General features: G+C 31.0%; 1 protein-coding gene across 2 annotated transcripts in view; it reads left to right on the forward strand.

The window, feature by feature from the left end:
- LOC142328667 (serine/threonine-protein phosphatase 4 regulatory subunit 1-like) overlaps positions 1 to 19,512 on the forward strand; it is a 343,237-nt gene that overhangs the window by 287,275 nt on the left and 36,450 nt on the right. For both annotated transcript variants that reach the window (XM_075372572.1, XM_075372571.1), the window contains 2 exons: positions 7,738 to 7,877; positions 15,805 to 15,954. In XM_075372572.1, coding sequence (XP_075228687.1) covers positions 7,738 to 7,877; positions 15,805 to 15,954 — 290 coding nt within the window. The remainder of the gene's footprint in view (positions 1 to 7,737; positions 7,878 to 15,804; positions 15,955 to 19,512) is intronic.

Here is a 19,512-nt window from a genome sequence, read left to right on the forward strand (position 1 = left end):
GAAATCCAGAGGTGTCAAATCACGTGACCGAGGTTGGTACTCAACAGCACCTCTCGACCCACCCACCGTCCGGGTAGAGTTTTATCGAGCTACAACCTGACATCTCGATTGTAGTGAGGCGGGGCTGCGTCTTGTTGTACGTATAAAGTTCGTCACGCAAGTTTTGGATGATAGGCAAAATCTTTGTCTGTAACATGTCAAGGAACACCTCTCCAGTTACCCAGTTACTGTACCCTAGAAGGGACCAATCAAACCACGCACTGATAGACCACACCACACAGCAACCACCGGTAGATTAAGTGTACTGCCCACATGAGAGTAAGGATTTTCAGGAGTCCAGTAGACACAGTTGTGGCGGTTCACAGTACCGTTAAGTTTGAATTGCATCTCGTCAGTCCACACAAAATTCCCTGAAAATTTCTCATCCTCGCCAACCGTGTGCTGAAACCGTTCACAGTACTTCATCCTTCTGTCTGGGTCGTCCATTTCATCGCGTGTAGCAGTTTTGTAATTTATACTTAACATTTTGCACTCTTCAGAATGCGTCTTACACTTGACCGGCTCACCACACTTTCGTGCGCTCCCTGTTCACTTGATTTTTTGCGGGCAGTTGTTCAACGTGTCTATCGGTGTTCCAAACTCTGTCACTGCTGTTGTACCTCGTGAATGTTCTCGTACTTCCAGTAGTACTTCAGTTCAGCCTTGCGTTCCATCGTTGCTACTCGACTGTATTTTGCTGCACTGGCTAATGTGACTGGTTCGTTCCACCGCCAACCACCCGCACATGCGCGGCATAAATTGCCAGCTCAGCCTTTCACGACAAATTTAATTCAATACACCACTACACGTTATATTAGCGAGTATTTTTGTTAAGATATTAATACAAACAGTGAGTATATTTTGTTAGACCCTTCTGTTTATATTATTTTAATATATTATGGAACGGTCTGTGGTTAACATCATCGAGTAGGCCCATTGTACTTGAAATTTTCCTAGAAATTTATTTTGACGAGTAATCAGTTCATCTATAGTTTTCTTGGAACGTTTCAGAAATATTTCATAAACATTCGTATTGATAACTTTTTTCTTTTTGGGTCGTCTCGTATTTGAACGTAAGCTTTTAAGTAGTCTTCCCCCCGCCTGTTGTTAGAAAAAATAACTATGACGTGACTTCATTCCCGTAATTGTTACGTATAATACCTGAATGACTACAGACTATTTCATTCAGCTGGTAAAAGAAAAGACACAAATTATTTTAAAATGGGATTTTTTTTTATAGATATATTTTGATTAATGCGGTTACTAGAAAACGTGGTCTTTACGAATTTATTTAAAATAGTCAAAATGATGTGAAAACGTGTTGCAAGCTTGTATAAATTTAAGTTTCCAGTGGCAATTATTTTTATTCGCGTATATTTTTTTCCGGATTGATTAAAAAATAACGAATTTTTTCACGTGAGGGGTGGGGTGAATAAAAAATAACTTTCCATGATTTTTTATTTTTACTTCAAAAAGTGTTTAATTAAAGAATTAGCAATCGGTTGTTTTCGGTAATAGTATATATGCTTTTTATCGTAAAGTGCCAAATTTCATATTAAAGATGTCGAGAATTGTGAAAAATTAGTCGACTAAATATTAGTATATAATTATAATAATATGATAAAATCTAACCAGAAATTTCTTTACCTACTGTTTTTTCTTAGCGCCCGGTCCGATAACTACACGGGACGGATGGTGTACGTAATTTCTACGTTATCCAAAGATTAAGATCTTCAGTGAATATTTTAATTTGTGTCTTCCGAAGGTCGGTCTCGAATCGAAATAATAGTTTTCGTAAATCAGTGAAAACGTTTTGTCTGTACGCAAATACCTGGAAATAAAAAGCTTAGTTTTCCTGTTAAAAAGAGTTAAACGTGTTGCGGAAGTCGATTTTAATCTTAATGCGGTATCGTAGTTTGTGTTCCTGCGCGTTATCACTGTGCGGCGCACGTAACGTGTTTATCGTTGCGAGGTCGTCATATTCAGTAGAACGGTAATTTTTTTTTAAAGTGCATTAAGTAAACGAATTCGTGGTGAGGTATGCTATGCTATGTCGATGCTTGGTCGTCGTCATTACGTCGATGTCGTCGACCCGTTACAGTTCCCCTTCTTCTTCTGTAGTACGAACTTAATTACTAGTTATTGTGATTCTTGAATCGAAATATTCTTTTCGCAACGTATTTATCGGCCAGTCGGTAAGCGATATTTGTTAATGAATTACGGGATTATGGAAATTGAATTCTGTTATTGAAAAAAACATTTTTTTATTACATTTTTTTGTCCACTAATTTGTATTTTATATAATAGTTATATATATTTAGAATTTCTAATAGAAGCATTTTTTTTTTTTGGTTTCAGAAAATATTTTTACATACATTATTTGGATTTTTAGATATAAAAGAAAGAAAATATTTCGATAAAGTTTATTTTCTTAAGAAACTTTTTCGGTAAATTTGATCTTATTTTTTTCTCGTAACTTCGTTGTGCGACTGATATATAAATCGTATACTTGTTTGCGATTACTATTTCAGTTTATTTTTGCTTAATTGGAGAGATTAAATTTAGACCATTGAATTTTATAAAAACATCGTACGTTCAGATAGCAAACAGTAAAAAAATATTCGTGCGTTTACGGGTCCGATTTATTTTTGATATCTTATTGCGCGTATCATTCGGTAACGCGGGAATACGGTTTGTGTGAACGCATTTCTATTCTAATAGTACGCTTCGTTGGTAAGAAAATTGATATTAGTAAAATGGGTTTCACGCCGAGCTATTTTAATGTTAAACTTTCTTTACTCCTTATCTACTATTACTTGAGTTAGCATACTCCGTTGTTCAGGATTTGTTCATTGATCATACTTCTTAGTCGATATTTACTTAAAAAAACAAGCAGTTGGCAGTTGTCGTGAATAAGCTGCGGCAGCTACGCAGCGGACTTGAATACTAGATCGTAGATACCGGTGTTCTTTGGTGGTTGGGTTTCAATTAACCACACATCTCAGGAATGGTCGAACTTAGACTGTACAAGACTACATTTCATTTACACATATATATCATCCTCATTCATCCTCTGAAGTATTATCTGAATGGTAATTACCGGAGGCTAAACAGGAAAAAGAAAGAAAGCTACGCATTAAAGAATATAGTGTTATAATCACGAACGGAAAGTTTATATTCGCGTCTAGATGACACGTGATTAACGTTTTTAATTAATTTTGTGTAACATTGTTTTTACTTTTCGTTTCTTTTCGCTCTATATATTATCGATACTAAAGTATAGGTTTATTTGTACGGCGATGGCTCTTCCTAAGGAAGTTTTTGTGTAAAAAATAACTAAAATACACGGAAAGTTGAAAACGCGATTTAAAAACAGTAAATAGAATTAAAACATAATTATCGACGTAAAAGAAACTCTGAGGTGGTCGCATCGCTTACTAGCAGCTGCATCTATTCGCCTCGTTCACTTTCCTCTTAAGCCTCTTCGCTAGAGTGCACTATGCTACTGATGTCGCAAAACGGAATACTTTCTTCGTGCATTCGAATCTTCAGTGTTAGCATCCATAAAGAAGGGGCGTCCTATTTACCCTTCTTTAATACTACAACGATAACCAAGAAATGTATAATAAATAACATGAGACAGTGTCGTCTACTGCTGAATATCGAGATGAATTTTTTTTGTACAATTAAAATAAAAGTGAGAAAAAAATTAAGAGATCGATCGATTGTTGTCTTGTTAAATTTTTAAAATTTTATGACCGTAAAATAAAATTTTGTAATTGTACTCGAATTTTAAAATCGTTAATGTAAAATTTATATACAATAATATGTAGGTTAAGAGAGTTAATTGAATATTTGTAGAATAAAATTTGCTGATCTATTTATATACGATGATCGACGACTAGACACGATTGTAATAAGTGTAATCGTGTCTGTAAGATTGCAGTAAACGACAGCGGTAGACGTAACAATTTGTTTTATAATGTAAAATGAAATATCTCGTTTTATTATTAAAAATTGTGAGCGTTTCTGATTTCGCTTACCATAGGCGCTCAAGAAAAAATAATTTTCGTTTACTTAAAATGACTTTTATTTATCGTTATAAGAGGAAGCGTGTAACGGAAAAACAAAATCACTGAAGACCTCACAAGAATATAACCTTTTATCAATGAAAGCGAAATCGGTTCGTAGCCTTACGAAAGGATTTTAAATCGAAAGATTAAGTCGAGACAATACTTTGTAGACATTTGTATAGAGAACGGGAATAACGAAGCCGGTTTCGGACAGAAAAAATACTATGTAGTGGGGAGCCGCATTCCTCTCTCTGCTGTTCTTTATTTTAAGTATACTTCAGTACGAATAGAATTACTTTAACTTTTTCTAATTACGTCTTGTTTTTAGAGTACTCGACGTAAAAATAAATTTCCAGACGAACTATTAAAGGTTTTGGTAACTGAAGATGTGCTAAACAAAAGCCTGCTAACAATCGGGTAAACAAATTGTAGTCTGCTTTCAGACTTTGTCTAGTTGAGTTATAAGCGTTCATTAATATACGCGAATCGCACTAGTAGCTTTACATAATACGGTCTAGTTTCTCGACAGTTATTATTTAATGTAAATTATCGGTCTTTTAGTATTTACGTTACTAAGTTCCGAATGGGTTTACAAATAAGAAAAAAATTAAACGGGTTTTCAGGCTACATTATTTTATTTATCGGTTGTCTTCTCGCTGCATTAAGGTATTCGCGATATCGATACTGTAATTTTTCGATTTGTAATCTTACGCAATACAAATTACTATGTGCTTAGTTAAGCGTCGTTATTGTTTCCGTACGATTAATATAGTTTTTTTCGAAAAGCATTCACCCAATTTTTCTATTCGGCAAAGATATAGTGCAGCTATCAAAGGTCGGCAACAGTAGTACATATACTGTAACAAAACCTACCTATAGAGTTTCTCGGCAAAGTGTATTTACAAGGTTTAATTTTTAGTTTACAGTTGCGGAGAATTTTTCATAATTTAAATTCTTTTTATATAGTTTATATTTTGCAATACCTGTTATGTTTCATGTTTTTTACTTGTTTGAACGATTTAGCAAATTCAAATCTCGTATTTGTGCATCTTCAAACTGTGTATACGGAATTATCGCACTAATAAAAAATAACTTGTCAGTGCACGTGTATGTTTACGTTAAAAGAGAATGAGATAACGCTTATATGTGAAAAAGTGGGTTCAACAATTTAGAAAACGAATGCTTCAATCGCTTTTGCCGAGCTTTTACGTTAAGTACAACGCCCCTGTTATATGACTACCAATATTCTAATACCTATGAAGTGTATTTGCAGTTAAATGCGATCGGTATTGTTCTAAAATAGAGTTAAACATTCTAAAAAGTCGGAGGTGTGTATTAAATGATAAGCGTGTATTTGGGTACCGAAGCGTGATACGACCTGTCATGACACCGCATCACGGTTACAAGTACTTCTCACTACCACGACAGCATCGGCGCTCGTGTTATCGTATCGTCTATGTACTCTACAGCAGAAGGTTAATGTTGTAGCAGTCAAGGTTACAGATTTGTACGTAGCCGTGGGCGAATTCCACGGTACACGGTCGCCGAGTACTGTTTGTCGAGTTATAATACCGTGTACTGCCGCGCGTGCGCTCGCTCTCCGCGTCCGTTCTTTCGTTTCGTCTTCTTCTCTCTTGTACCGCGTGATGTAGTAGTAGCAGTAGTAGTAATAATAACGGCACTCATTGCAGTAAGCGACCGAGTGAGAATATAACGGGTGGGGGAGTACTGTCGGATGGACGAAGAAGCGGGGTTGATACTTTTTATTGATCGCGGCTCTGCGCCGTGCTAGCAGCTTTATCAATGAAGGGGTGGGGCGCACGGCCGAGCGTCGTCGTGTACTACGCCCTACGAGTGAATGACACATGCTAAAAATAAAACGCCTCTCTCTCTTTCTCGCTTGTTTTCTGTTCATTTTTATCTTATATCGTATTTACCTTCGATTTACCGATTCTTGATCCCTTTACTTCCTTTTATGTGTTATGCTCTCGTTATTTTATAATTATGCCGTCTAATGATTACACCTTTAATTACTTTTTGTGCATTTCGCGCTTCCTTTTTGATTTTATTTTATTAAAATTAAAGTCAATTAAAGCTGTAGACGTTTAAGCGGAATGATTTTTCTTTCTATTTGGAAGACTCGCATTCTCTATGTAATATTGTGACGTCGATGTTTTAATAAACAGTTCCGTCTACATTTCTCATCGGCTGTCTGGACGTCGTCTTGTCGACAGACCGGCTCATTTCCTTCATACCGCATCCTTCCGGTCTCGTAATCTTTTGTCTTTTCCATCCTTTTCTTATTAACCGGATGAGCGCATGCGTAATTCTACATCCTTAAAGGTTCATTTTTAAACGTAATTAAAACAGTATTATTGAAATAAATTGTTTACTGGTGTAACCTATTTGTCATCGACTTGTGACACCGCAATGTTTTCAACGGTATTATTTTTTAATGTCATTAACAGTTACAAAAAAAATTTATTTTGTGTAACCACTCGTTTCATATCGTACTTTTTTCCCCTTTACTTTTTTATTTTAAAATTATAGCTATGTTTCATACCGGACATTTACTTTCTACCGAATTTAAATTTACATTTCTGATGTATAAATTATGTACCTTAATGGACCATAACAGAAGGAAATTATTATTTCTTTTGAAATTCAACTCCTTTGGATTTTTTGTACTAATGAAGTTTCTATAGCATTCAAAACAACTCAAATCTTAATTGAACAATCCCTAGCACATGTCCAACAGGGTTTAATATGTTCTCCAAATTTAAAAAATCTTATTACTTTAAGGGGTAATTACGGTTTTTTATGTAGGGGAAATTTATTTAATAATGAGATATATAAAGAGTAGTATGTAGTAGTATGTATGTATGCTAAAGATATTGAACTCTCACATCGCTGATATGCATTTTTATAGAGGAGGAGGAAGCGAATATGAGTAGAATAAAACTATTATTTGTGTGTATAAAATGGTAGCAGACAACTAGAGAGGACAGAGTATGATGGAGTGAAGGTCCATTTTGAATTCCAGAGAAATTGGATTAGAATGAAAAGAATTTTTAGGGACCGGGTTGAGATTATATGCCGGGTGAAACCATGTAGGGCAATAAGAAGAAATAGAATATTAATAAAATTGTCGTAAAAAGAAGAAAAAAAACAATTCCATTGATTATCCTATCTGTTCATTGATACAAGCCACATCATCCCTAGAAGCCAGTTTTATAATGTTTTTCTGTATTCTTCCTCCTATTTGTGAAATTTTAAAAACAATTATAATTTTTAAAGTTGATATATGGTTGTGAAAATTTGTCATCTATCTGAAATGCAGCAATTTGTGTGTTATACATTCTCTTTTCTTTTTTGTTCCTCGAAATTCTTGTAGTCATTTCTATCAAATTTTACACTAAATGGTCTGTTTTAACAAATTTTCCTTCAGTTTTTCTTTTAATTAAATGTAGAAGGTATGCTATAAAATTTAAATGATGCTAATATGTAGAGGATTTAACCTGGAAAATCTATCTATCGTTTGTTAGAATTATCTATTAGCTTAGCAAACCTTTCAAGTTATGTTCACTGAATTATTCTAATTTTATGTTTATTTGTTATGTTTCAGAGCCATGCATTATAGTAGAATTGATTGATCATTTACTTCCAATCGCTAGGTTTTGTTATGAGAAGGAACAGTTAAGTTATCTTATCGCCAGTAGGCTTGTACCTCTCTTATTGAAGTTCCTTACAGCATCTGATCCTCAGGTTAGCATATTTTCATTATTTATTGCTAATAATTAATATTCTTTATTTATTAAAATTGGTTGGCTACTATATAAACTAAGAAATTTTTTTTTTCTTTTGGAGTGTTTAAAATAATTCCTACAAGTGAGTTTGTATTAATTTTTTTTTTATTGGTTTGGTTTGCATACTAAATACGCATTTTTGAAGTACAAAACTTTTGAGGCGGATAGAAAAATTATGATACCATTGTACAAATTGTATACAGTATGTGTTTTTTTTTTACACGGTTAGTAGTAGAAGGTTCAAATTGTCTTCGGTAAGAATTTAACCTTATTTGTTTAAAAAAAAAATATGTGTCATTAATTATAACTTAAGAAATAGGTCTACCAGTAGGCCATTCCAATACAAAATATTTGTGCTTAGTACAAATATTTTGCATAAGTTGTTAGGATGGATATTTTATTTATTTCTGAAATGTTGAAATATAAACAGAACGGATGGCAAAAACTTGTTTTGGTTTTCATTAATACTATAAATAAAAATCATTGATTACAGTGAGCGATGTCATTCTTCACAAGCCTGACTACATTTCTACGAATCTTGTTTGGTTTTCGCTTATATTTACTTAATAATCTTTTTCTAATTTGATTTTCGTCGAATACATTAAGATTATAGGTAAAAATCTAACAAGAATTATAGCATTAGCTAACATTGCTAGGTTAATTCACCATTAATTTTGATGTTTCTATATGAAAATTTTCGGGAAGCCGCTGCCTTTCCTTTGATCATAGTGCCATTTTGTTTCTGAGTAAAACAAATTTTAAAAATATATTTGGATGTTTATTCATTTGCTTGTCTGAAGCTTTGTTCTCTATCTAAAAAGATTAATTTTAGATACAGATTTTTTTCACAGCAGACTAAAAAATGCTTAATAGTTTATCTTTGGTAAAAAGTTTTTATAAGAATATTATATATGTACATAAGTTGAATTAATGAGATAATATTTAGAGGGGATTAAACTACTTTCACATATTTTAGGGTAAGGAATTTTGTTGTTTGCTATGCAGCTAATAAAAAGCAGAACTTTCCTTTGTATTGTGTAAAATATGTTACAGTATTGCAAGCTGTTCTTAAAAGTGCAATGCAGTCATTCTAAAATTCTTGTTAGATTTTTATCAGGTTAGTAAATCTTTAATCACTTCAGTGCAGTGAATTCTTTATGCAGTGTAATGTCTATTTACCCAAAAAATGTATTTGCTGTTTTTAGTCCACTGCATCATTGCCTATTGAAAGTAAAGGTTTTGCTTTAAAAGAAAATTGATATCCTGTACATTAATTTTATTTAATAGGTTTGTAATTATCATCAAATAAGGTAATCTACATAGTTATTCATCCATTAGCGATCTCATCTACAAATCGAATGATGTTTTACTGCAAACATTTTTTTTGTTGTAGCTGGTTTTAAAACCAGAAAACCAACCAGAGCTTGTTTTTAGCGTATTTTATTTCAACATAGTTTGAGGTTTGAATCATTCATTTTTTTCTCTACACTAAATAACTTATTGATCTAAGAATAATTTACGCTTTGTTGTGAATTCTAACTATCCATACTTTTTTTTGGGGGTTCAGGTGATGCATTCAGTAAAAGCATCTTATTAATTATTTCAACTTCCCTTAGTAATAGATTTTTTTTTTAAATAGCTAAGAAAAAATTGTAAACATCAACTGTATATGACGTGTTCACTTAAATGTGTTCACCATTATGAAGACTGACTGATGTGTTACCACCCCATTAATCTCCCCCACCAGCATCACACAATAAAGGAGTGTCAATGCAGCGCTTAATATAAAGGTCAACGACCAGTTAATGAAGAATATTTTAAATCCCAAAATATTGTTTTATCATTATTTAGTTTTCTGCTATTTTAAAATATTTAAAATTTACTTCCAAACATTGAATTATTCATATAATATTTTAAACGCTTAATTTATACATACAAATTTCAAGGTTCTGTTAAAATTATCCAAATAAATTGTCCAATAATCTTATAAAATTTGTCTGTATTATTTATTAATTAATAATATTAAAAAATTAGTTTGTTTTTGTTTCACCTGAATTATTTTGGATATAAGTTATTTACAATTTCCAGGCTACAGTCAGAAAATATAACCATTAATAACTGGGTAATGTGGTGAAAACCTTATTTATGGTTTTTTTTTTTAAATAATAGAATGAACAAGTTAATTTCACAGAATTTTATTTAATATTTAACAAATTAACTTATCCATGTTCTTGTCATATTGGTGATTATATATAAATTGGAAATTAAAACTTTAGCAACTTAAATTAGTGATTGTTCCAAAGATGATTGGAAGTGCTTTGAAGTAAATATTCATAAACATGTTTGTTGTGCAGTTGGGTTCGCTATGTTATATTACTGGACCGGTTTCAGTTCATTGCTTAGCATCAATCACATCTTTTTTTTTTGTCTTTACTACAATCAGTGTTATTGAAATGCCAGGTCACATGAGAATAGTGTAATAAAACATTCTTTATGCGATACTGATTATAAAAAAAAATTTTTAATACATTAACATTTTCTGAATATAAAAACTTAAATAAACCTAAGAATTTCTATAATTTGAGTGGAAAACATCCAGGTATGAAAGAGTTATAAAATGGATAGGCAAGAGATTTTTAATGTTTGAATATTTCATTGATGTAAAAGTGTAATAACTTGTCAAAACTAATCTAATTTAGTGTGAACATTTATTAAATGAATGACTGTAGAATACGACTTATTTTACCAGGAAAGGACAGTATTTCTGGATTTGAGTCTAGAGATAAAAATTAGAAAAAAGTCATTAACAGGTCCAGAAATTCTTTGTTTTTAAGTTACAGCTTCCAAAATATTTCACCCTGTTTTTTCCTACGGTAATGTAATGCTGTTCTAAAATTTATAGCTTAAAAATTGTTGACAACAAACTCGCTGTTAGTGTCTTGTACTTAACAGAACACCTACCCCAAAATAGAATTACACTTTTGATGTACACTATGTGCTGTGCTGGCCATCACCAGTTTTTATATCACCCAGGCCCTAGGACTTCATTAATGTTATGGTAGCCAAATCCATCCCTTTATTCATAAACAGAAATTCTTTCTGTTTGTACACTGTTATTATATATGGATTTTGCTTTTATAAAAGTATTTCCAATTTATATTCTTTCTTCATTTTCCCCTTTTCTTATTCTTGCACCTTCCATTACTAGAAGCTTCTCTGGTAAATAAGCTGATAACTAATACAATACGTTAATTTTAGGGTTTTTTCCAATTGTAAATATGTAATAATTTCTGATAAAAGTCACGTTTAAGTTTAAATAATGTAAGCCAAATAACACAACTTTCTTTAGGTTAGGTGTAAACTGACTGTTAAATTATCAATGTAATAATTACTTTTAGCTATCAGGAGCTATGCTTTTGGGATATCTATGTCTGTATTTGGCAAACTGAAGCTTTAGCATTTCCATTGCAGAATCCATATTCATAAACCATGTCTTGTGTTTTTGGCAATAAGCAAGGTATTGTTAAAAAGATTAAAAAAGTTTAGTTTTTATAAACACAAACTGAATTAAATTTTTTTTATCATAAACATAATTTAAAATTAAATTCTTACAGTTACCAGTATAAAGTTTTAAGCAGAAATGATCATTAAAACATCTATCTGTACTTCTGGTATGTTGACAACAATTTATCTGTCAAACTAGATTTCAATTCCTTTAGTCAGTTGATGCCCCAACTAGTTTGCCAAAGGAATAGAATTTAGTTGAAAATGTTGTATAGTAATCTGTTTATTTGTTAATAATAGTTTTAAATTGCATTCAGATTTCCCTCTATTAGCATGATTTTTTATTTTTCTCTTAATTGGAAGTAAAAATTTCTTAAATCAGTTACTGTTTTTATTGCCTTTTTTTTACATCTACTTGTGGTAGAATAAAATTTTCAACTAACATTTGCTTCAAATTTCTATTTGTTATTGTAAATTTGCTGTTTAGCAAAGTTATTTTATGCTAAGTGAGCAAATTATGGCTTTTTATTTTTACTTAAATGTTTTAATTTTTTATTGGCTTCAACTTTACCTTTTTCTGATTGTGGCTTAATATCAAGAAGAGATAGTTCTTTGGCCTGTGAGTAATTGATTATTCCTTCTTGATCTGAATAAAATCTCTTCTTCCCTGGAAAAATGAGTTTTTTGCTCTTCCTGGTAGAGATAAGCATATTATTGTATATTTTTACTTTATGGTAGTAATAGTGCATTAATGCCACTGGTTATATGTTTAATATCAATGCCGCTGTTATTTTTTCATAATCAGGCTGTAAAAACTCTTGATGAATCTTACATTCACTCACTTGACCAAATTCTGGATAACGTCTTCCTATTGTTTTTCCACTCACAGCAATATTTGAACTGACTTTAAATATTTCAATATCATTAGCCCTAAATATAGGAACATTCTTATTTGCAATGACTCGTGTAGTGCTCTCCAGGCGTTAGAAAACATTTATTCTAAACATCCTATCGTCATTGAAATTTACAATGCTATCACAGAGTTGAATAATTGCAACACAGAAGTAAGTTTATGCTGGGTCCCTAGCCACGTAGGGATTCCAGGTAATGAACAAGCAGATTATGCTGCAAAAGAAACATGTATTCAGCCTCCTTTCACCACACTACCTCTGATTTTATTAATCTTGTAAAACAATCACTGAGAGCAAGGTGGCAAGGTGACTGGACGACTACCGTCGATAATAAACTCCGGCAGATTAAAGATTCTGTGTTGGCATGGGACTCATGATGCAGAAAAACTCGACATGAAGAAGTAGTCCTCTGCCAATTGCGAATAGGACATGTGAGGGTCACACAGGAGGACATGCACACGATGCAACTGCCGCATGACTGTTCACCACATACTCATAGACTGCATATGTTATGCGGTGTCAAATTTAATCTACCCTGAAACATCCGTGGTATCTTGTACAATGGTAATGAAATTTTGGACCGGATGTTTTTGTTTTTCTGTAGTACTGCACAAAATTTAATGTTGTTTTATATATTTTTTACGCTAGAAGAGTTTTTGATAATTTTTTCCCTTACTTTCAATTTTTGATTTTTTTGGTTCTGTCAAAAAGTTTCCTTTTCTATTATTTTAGCTTTTATATTTTAAAGACTCCATCTGTGATATTAGTTTTGAGTTTTATTTCACTTTTTTAACTTTTGTTTTAACTTAATTTTAATTTTTTTATTATATAATTTATATTAGTTTTAAGCCTTATTTAGTTTTATTATTTTAGTGTTATTCTGCCATTTCATTAAAAAAAGTTCTAGGTGATTATAACACTGGCGTTTTATTTTAACTCTCCCCCCCCCCAAAAAAAAAGATAACTTTTCCCCCTTTAATAGTGCACTTTTCATTAGGTGTAAAGTGCTAAAATTTGAAATTTTTTGTTTTACATCTCTACCAGTACAACTTTGCAAATAAAAGTGTTCATTCTGAATCTTTATGGCTAGGACTTCGGCTTTTGTCTATCCACCAATAACTATCCAAAAGCACACACTTCTTTTATGAACTTTTTTTGTCCTATGGTAGGATGACAGACTTGGTTTTCCAAATTCTACTGTAGGTGTGGAACAGAGTCCATTTTGTAGCCTATGGCTACATTAGAGATTTGCATTGCCTGCTGCCTTTTCCACACCACATGTATGTTTTAAGATGAGGTTCTGTTAGTATTAAGGTTAGTATTTGTTCTTTATTACAATAATATTTGTCAGCATCTAAGAGAAATTTTTTTTCCTAGAATTATGTTTATTACAACCAGAATTACGGTTATAGTAATAACTCAAACAATATACTATATTAAAACAATAATAACCACTTGCTAATAAATTAAGTAATTTATTAAAAATTACTAGTTGATTGGAAAAAGTAATATATGTGTTTATGTCCTTGCATTGATATTACATTTTATTTTCATATCTTCTGTGATCCATATCTCACAACTTCCTTCAGACAAAATGATTTTGAATCCCAAAGTTACTGTATTTATTTTCTTTTTCTTTATCTTATGTCCTGATTATTTTTTGTATTTGTGGTGAAGGGTTTAAAATTTTAAGTCAATTTTTTTTTACAGATATTACTGGCAGCAAGAGAACATTGCCCAATTTAAATGCTTCATTTCAGAAGTGTAGTGGTACACCTGTACCTCATCTTAGGTACAAATGCTATTTAAAACATCCTCGTTTCTTTAATATAGAACCAAAAGTATTTTGGCAAATTAAAAAATGTGGGTAATGTTTTCAGAAATTTTTCAAAACTTATTTCACTTTGAGACATTACTCTTAACTTATCTAAGATTTTACAGAAATTTTGTCAATCACGTTCAAAAAAGTCCTAAATTAATGAATTTGTTTGGACATAACGAATTTGAATTGGTTATGTTAACTTGGGCAAGTCAAATCTGGAACGCTTATGACAACCAGAGAACAATTTATACCACACTAACATTTGTTTTGGTAATGTGTGTCGCCAAGCTGCATGTAATCTTTGCAAAACATCACCCTGTGTAATGTTTGGTTTGTTAAAAATATATGATAGTGGACTGAGCAGTGGCACCAGATATGGGTTATTCACTCATCCTTTAGGGATTAACAGAGCCATGGCATAAGATATGCATAACTACAGTGAGTAGACACGCCCACTGGCCTCCTCACACATTCTCACAACCATTTGATCATACACCATGTAGTGGTGGTGATGGTTTCCAAGGAACTTCTAGATTATATTTGATCCTCCTATTACGAAGACAGAAATTGTTTGACTGTTTGCATTGGAATTATTACATATTTGTGTGTGTGTGTTTGGGGGGGGGGGGTGTTAACAATATAACAAAAAAATATACATTAATTAAATTAAGCTTTATTTTATCAAGAAATCATTCTGAATGTTATAAGGTGTTACATTTTCAATAAAGTATTTTAATAAGAGATTTTTAAATACAGAAGCATTACATACTTAACAGTATTTTTCTCAACCGCAGTGTTATAAAATCAAATTTTGCTAGCCATTTTCCTCCACTTCTTAAAACTGTAAATTATTTGTTTTTTGCTTGTTGAATTATTTTAACTAAATAATTTCAGGACAAATAATATTTTATCCTAATTTGTTATTTTCTCAGTTAGAAAACTATAACAGCTAAACATGGGCTTCAACTGTTTGATTTTCATTGGCAGGATTACAATTAAAAAATATTTTATTCTTATATTCTGTTAAAATATGTTACTAAAACTTCTGTTCTATTGAACATGAGATTGATATCATTGGATTAAAATAATATTTCTTAAGAGAATCTTTCCCTTCCCTTTATGTTTCTTTATGTTAAATAATCCTTATGGATTATTTAACATCTGCTGTTGCAGTTTATATATATTTCTTCTAATATTTTGCCAGATTGATTGTTTCGAAAACTGCTTTACATTGGGATTTTGTAATATTAATATTGCTTTATCTGATACTGTGGGGTTCAGAATTAGGAAGTTATTGTATCAGTATATGTTATGTGGCCACAAGACAGGAAACTGATTTGCCTAGTCTGTTCACAGCCCCCCCCCCCCCCACCGACAACATGATATATTAAGAAAGTATTGGTTCTCTGCATGGAAAACTCAGTGGGGTCAGATCGGCACCAGCAGAACCATTAATGGAAAATAAGCTAAGATGCAGTTGAGGAAAAGGGGTTTGTGTTCAAAACCAATGATTAACGATCTGGATTAATTTTAATTCCTACCAGAATAAATACATGGTTATATTGAGAAATATTTATTCTAATATATTTCTTTTGACCTGCTTGTAGTTTTTATGTTTTATACTTTTAATTATTATATATGAATTTCAGGTGAGGAAAGCTACACAAGAATGTTTACATGTATTACGGACGCAAAATTTTATAGATCAAGATGTTGTTAAACGTGATATATGTCCGGTGATAATCGATTTAACTCGCTCAACACAGTCATCACCAGAATGCTACTCGATTGCTATCAGTGTATGTTATTGTTTTTTTCCTTATTGCATGTTGCAGGTGTTTTTCTCTGCTGAAGTGTTGTTATATGTTGGAATTGGTTATAATATTACAAATATTTGCAATTTCCATGATTGCATTATCCAGTAATTCATTTTCGGTTTTTTTTCATAGTCTATAAATGTTTATAATTGATAGGTCATTAGTTTTTTTTATGGCAGACTGCTTAGAATCATTCGCTCACTGTTACCGGCAAATTATTTATTCTTAATTGTTTATGAATTTATTGTTGAGTAGTCCTTCCCCAGAATAACAAGAACAGTGTTAAAGTCGGGATTAATACATAAAATCACTCATTAACTGCAAGGAAACTTTTTTCCAGTAAAGTTTTATGTAATCTACAGATCACATTTAGTCGGTTCCTCTATTCAAAACTTTTCTGTGCTTGAAAATAATCCCTGCTAGCAGCTTTGCCTCGAGATGTTTTAAAATATAATTGAATATGGTAGCATTTTAAAATGGGTTCACTGAGAAGAAAGCATTAGTGCAACTTTTATTTTGTTAACCTGAATTTACAAGCGAGCCAATATTTAATGCCATTTAACCTGTCACAATCAGTTTTATTGCCATATCATATTGTTAAAACTGATGGTGACAGTTAAAACTTATATGAAAACATTTTGGAATTACTATCTGAGTTAAATACTGGTATAATACAACCTAGAATTTTGTTTACCTTAAATTTATTAATTAATATTATGTTTTATTAAGAAAAATATGGTATAGGTTTTTTATGTATATCTATTTTAAAATTTTAGAGGATGATCTTCCTCAATTGTTTGTTATATTACCTTACTTATCTAATTGATGTTAAGTTATATTTTCACCATACTTTGTTAATGCTTTAAAAAAACCAGAATTCTTAATTGAAAAAATTAGTACTAATAATAATGAGTTATGATAAGAATATGAAATGTTGCATGTGTTAAAAAAAGTGAATGTAATTAAAATGTTAATTTCAGTTGCTGGATGTAGAATTTAATTTTTTCTTCATAACGTTGATGTTTGATAAATTAATTTGTGTAATATTGAGATATGTGATAAAGTTGCCACAAAATACGTTTGTATTGATTAAAGCCGGTACAGCCTGCTTGTGTGGTTGGCATTGATAATTTTCAAGTGCAATTGATGTAAAAATATTAATTTATAATTATTCAATTATAATTACCGATTTCACTTTTTTTTTCATCCATTGACATATAAATATGTAAGATACCAGTTTAATTTTTAAACTGTTATAAAAAATTTATATATTGAAATTTGTTGTTTTGGAAACTATAACTTCTATTAATATTTTGTGTATATCTGAAAAGAAGGATTAAAAGAGAGCAGAGACAGTTTCATTGTTATTTGAGTTTTTATGATTGTCTCAGTTATAGGCCACATAATTTGTTAAATTACTAATGGAAATTTTTAATTTTATAATGTAAGGATTACAATAGTTTTAAAAAAAAAATATTTCTGTTAAGGATATCAAAATTAATTTTTGAAAATAGTTTGATCAGTAGTTACATTTTTATTTTTTTTTGTAGGAGTAGTTCTGTTTCTGTCGAATAGCAGTTGTAATAAATTATTTTCTAAATTTTATTCAGTGAGCAAAAAATAATTGTAGGCGATTTGGAAAGCTAATTATTTCTTATTTAAACTTTTTTTTTTCAAGACCCGTACTTAAAACTGAATCTGTGATACTGATACAGTTTTAAATTCAATTAAACTTTCATAAGAAATATGTTATATGTGCAACAGGTACCGATTTAAAGAGAAACAGTTTAATATTTGCCGTATTGGATGGAAAAATACATATGCCAGAAGAACATGACCATGTGACGTGGCTGATTACTGGTACTTGTAATTTTTACAGTATGCAAAAGTTCAGTGTGCGTTTGTTTTTGTTAGGAAGATTACAAGCCGTGAATTATTAATGAAAAGAAAATTGTCATTACATTTTTTGTTAACAAATTCAATGAATTATCTTATTAGAAATCAAGATCTCAGTTCAATTAAAATGAAATTTCGGCGGAAAGTCATGATTTTTGCCAAGTTATATGACCAGATTTAATTTTTTGTTCTTGCTAATTAAATGGGTGCTCTAATCAAATATACACTCATTGAAATAAGTTTAAAAATAAAGATTAAATTAAAGATATTACTATAGAATTAGTATTATTTATTATTGTAATGATATCCAGGAGATCAAATTCTCTTTGCAACATTTGTATTATTTTCCTGCTGCTGGTGACTTATTATGCTGCTTAATGAAGAATTGTTTTGGAGAAGTTTTCGTGAAAGACATGGGTAGTGAGATGTATTTTTGAGTAGTATCTCACTACCTTGTCTTTCATGCGACCTCCTCCGATGACTTCTGATATTAAAGAAGACTACTGCATTGTGTTGCAGCTTATATGGATTTTTTCTTGTGTATTGTCTGTATCGCTACTGTGATAAAGATATTTGTGATTGGTTTTGTGCCATCAAAGCCGGTTTGTCATAGAGGTTTTACATTGCTATCACAGCCAGCTTTGATGAGCATGACACCAATAATTCTGTCTACAGTTTATTTCAATTCAAAATTTTTTCATTTGAATACTATTTATATTTACACTCGTTTAGAAATTAATAATTTTTTAAAGAAAAAAGGTAGTATTTTGTACAGGCGTCACTTGTGAATTTTTATTATTAAACTTTTTTCCAATCATATTTGTAATTATTGTGTGGAGGATAGTTCGGAGAAATTGATTTTACTTATTCTCTATCATATAATAATAATAATAATAATCTGGTAACGACTTTCATTTATTGTGTCAGATGGAGAAATTCGTCAGATTGGAGGATGCAAGGTACAATTTAAAGCGCAGTTTACTTTTACTGTGTTGTAGAAGTTAACAATTATTTTTCAGAATCTCATAATTTTTCTCACAACAAAAATTTTTATAATTTTTAAATTTCTTAACTGATAGGATTAAAAAAATTGAAATTGCACTTTTTCAAATGATAAGATGGGATTTTATCAGCACATATGTAAGGGTTATGTAAAGGTTAAAATAATGGGTTATTTTCATTAAACAATAAACAGGCTTATATAATATACCATATTACTTTTCTTAGAAAATACTCAAGTGGCGTCTATTCATTGATTAGACAGTTAGCAGATTATTTTTGAAATATATACATGAAAAAATGGATGTGGATACCACATGACTTCCTTGTATGCCTATTAAATTGCATATACACATTTGAAAAAAATGAAAAGTTTATATAATTTTATTTCATTAATAACTTCTGATATTTTTTCTTTTTTTTGAATAATTTTTTTACATATTTAGAATCATTTTTCTCTTTGGGTAATTTTTAATGAATCAATATATTTAAATTAAAAAAAATGTAGATGAAGTCTGATTTGAACCGATATGCCCTTGTAAGATACAAATATGTCATTAATTAGAATTTCATGTGGCTATAACTCTATAATCAATGAAAATAAGTAGTACTTATTTTCATTGGTTCAACAATATTATACCGTTG

Source organism: Lycorma delicatula, chromosome 8 (assembly GCF_047948215.1).
Source record: "Lycorma delicatula isolate Av1 chromosome 8, ASM4794821v1, whole genome shotgun sequence".
Classification (NCBI taxonomy): Eukaryota; Metazoa; Arthropoda; class Insecta; order Hemiptera; family Fulgoridae; genus Lycorma; species Lycorma delicatula.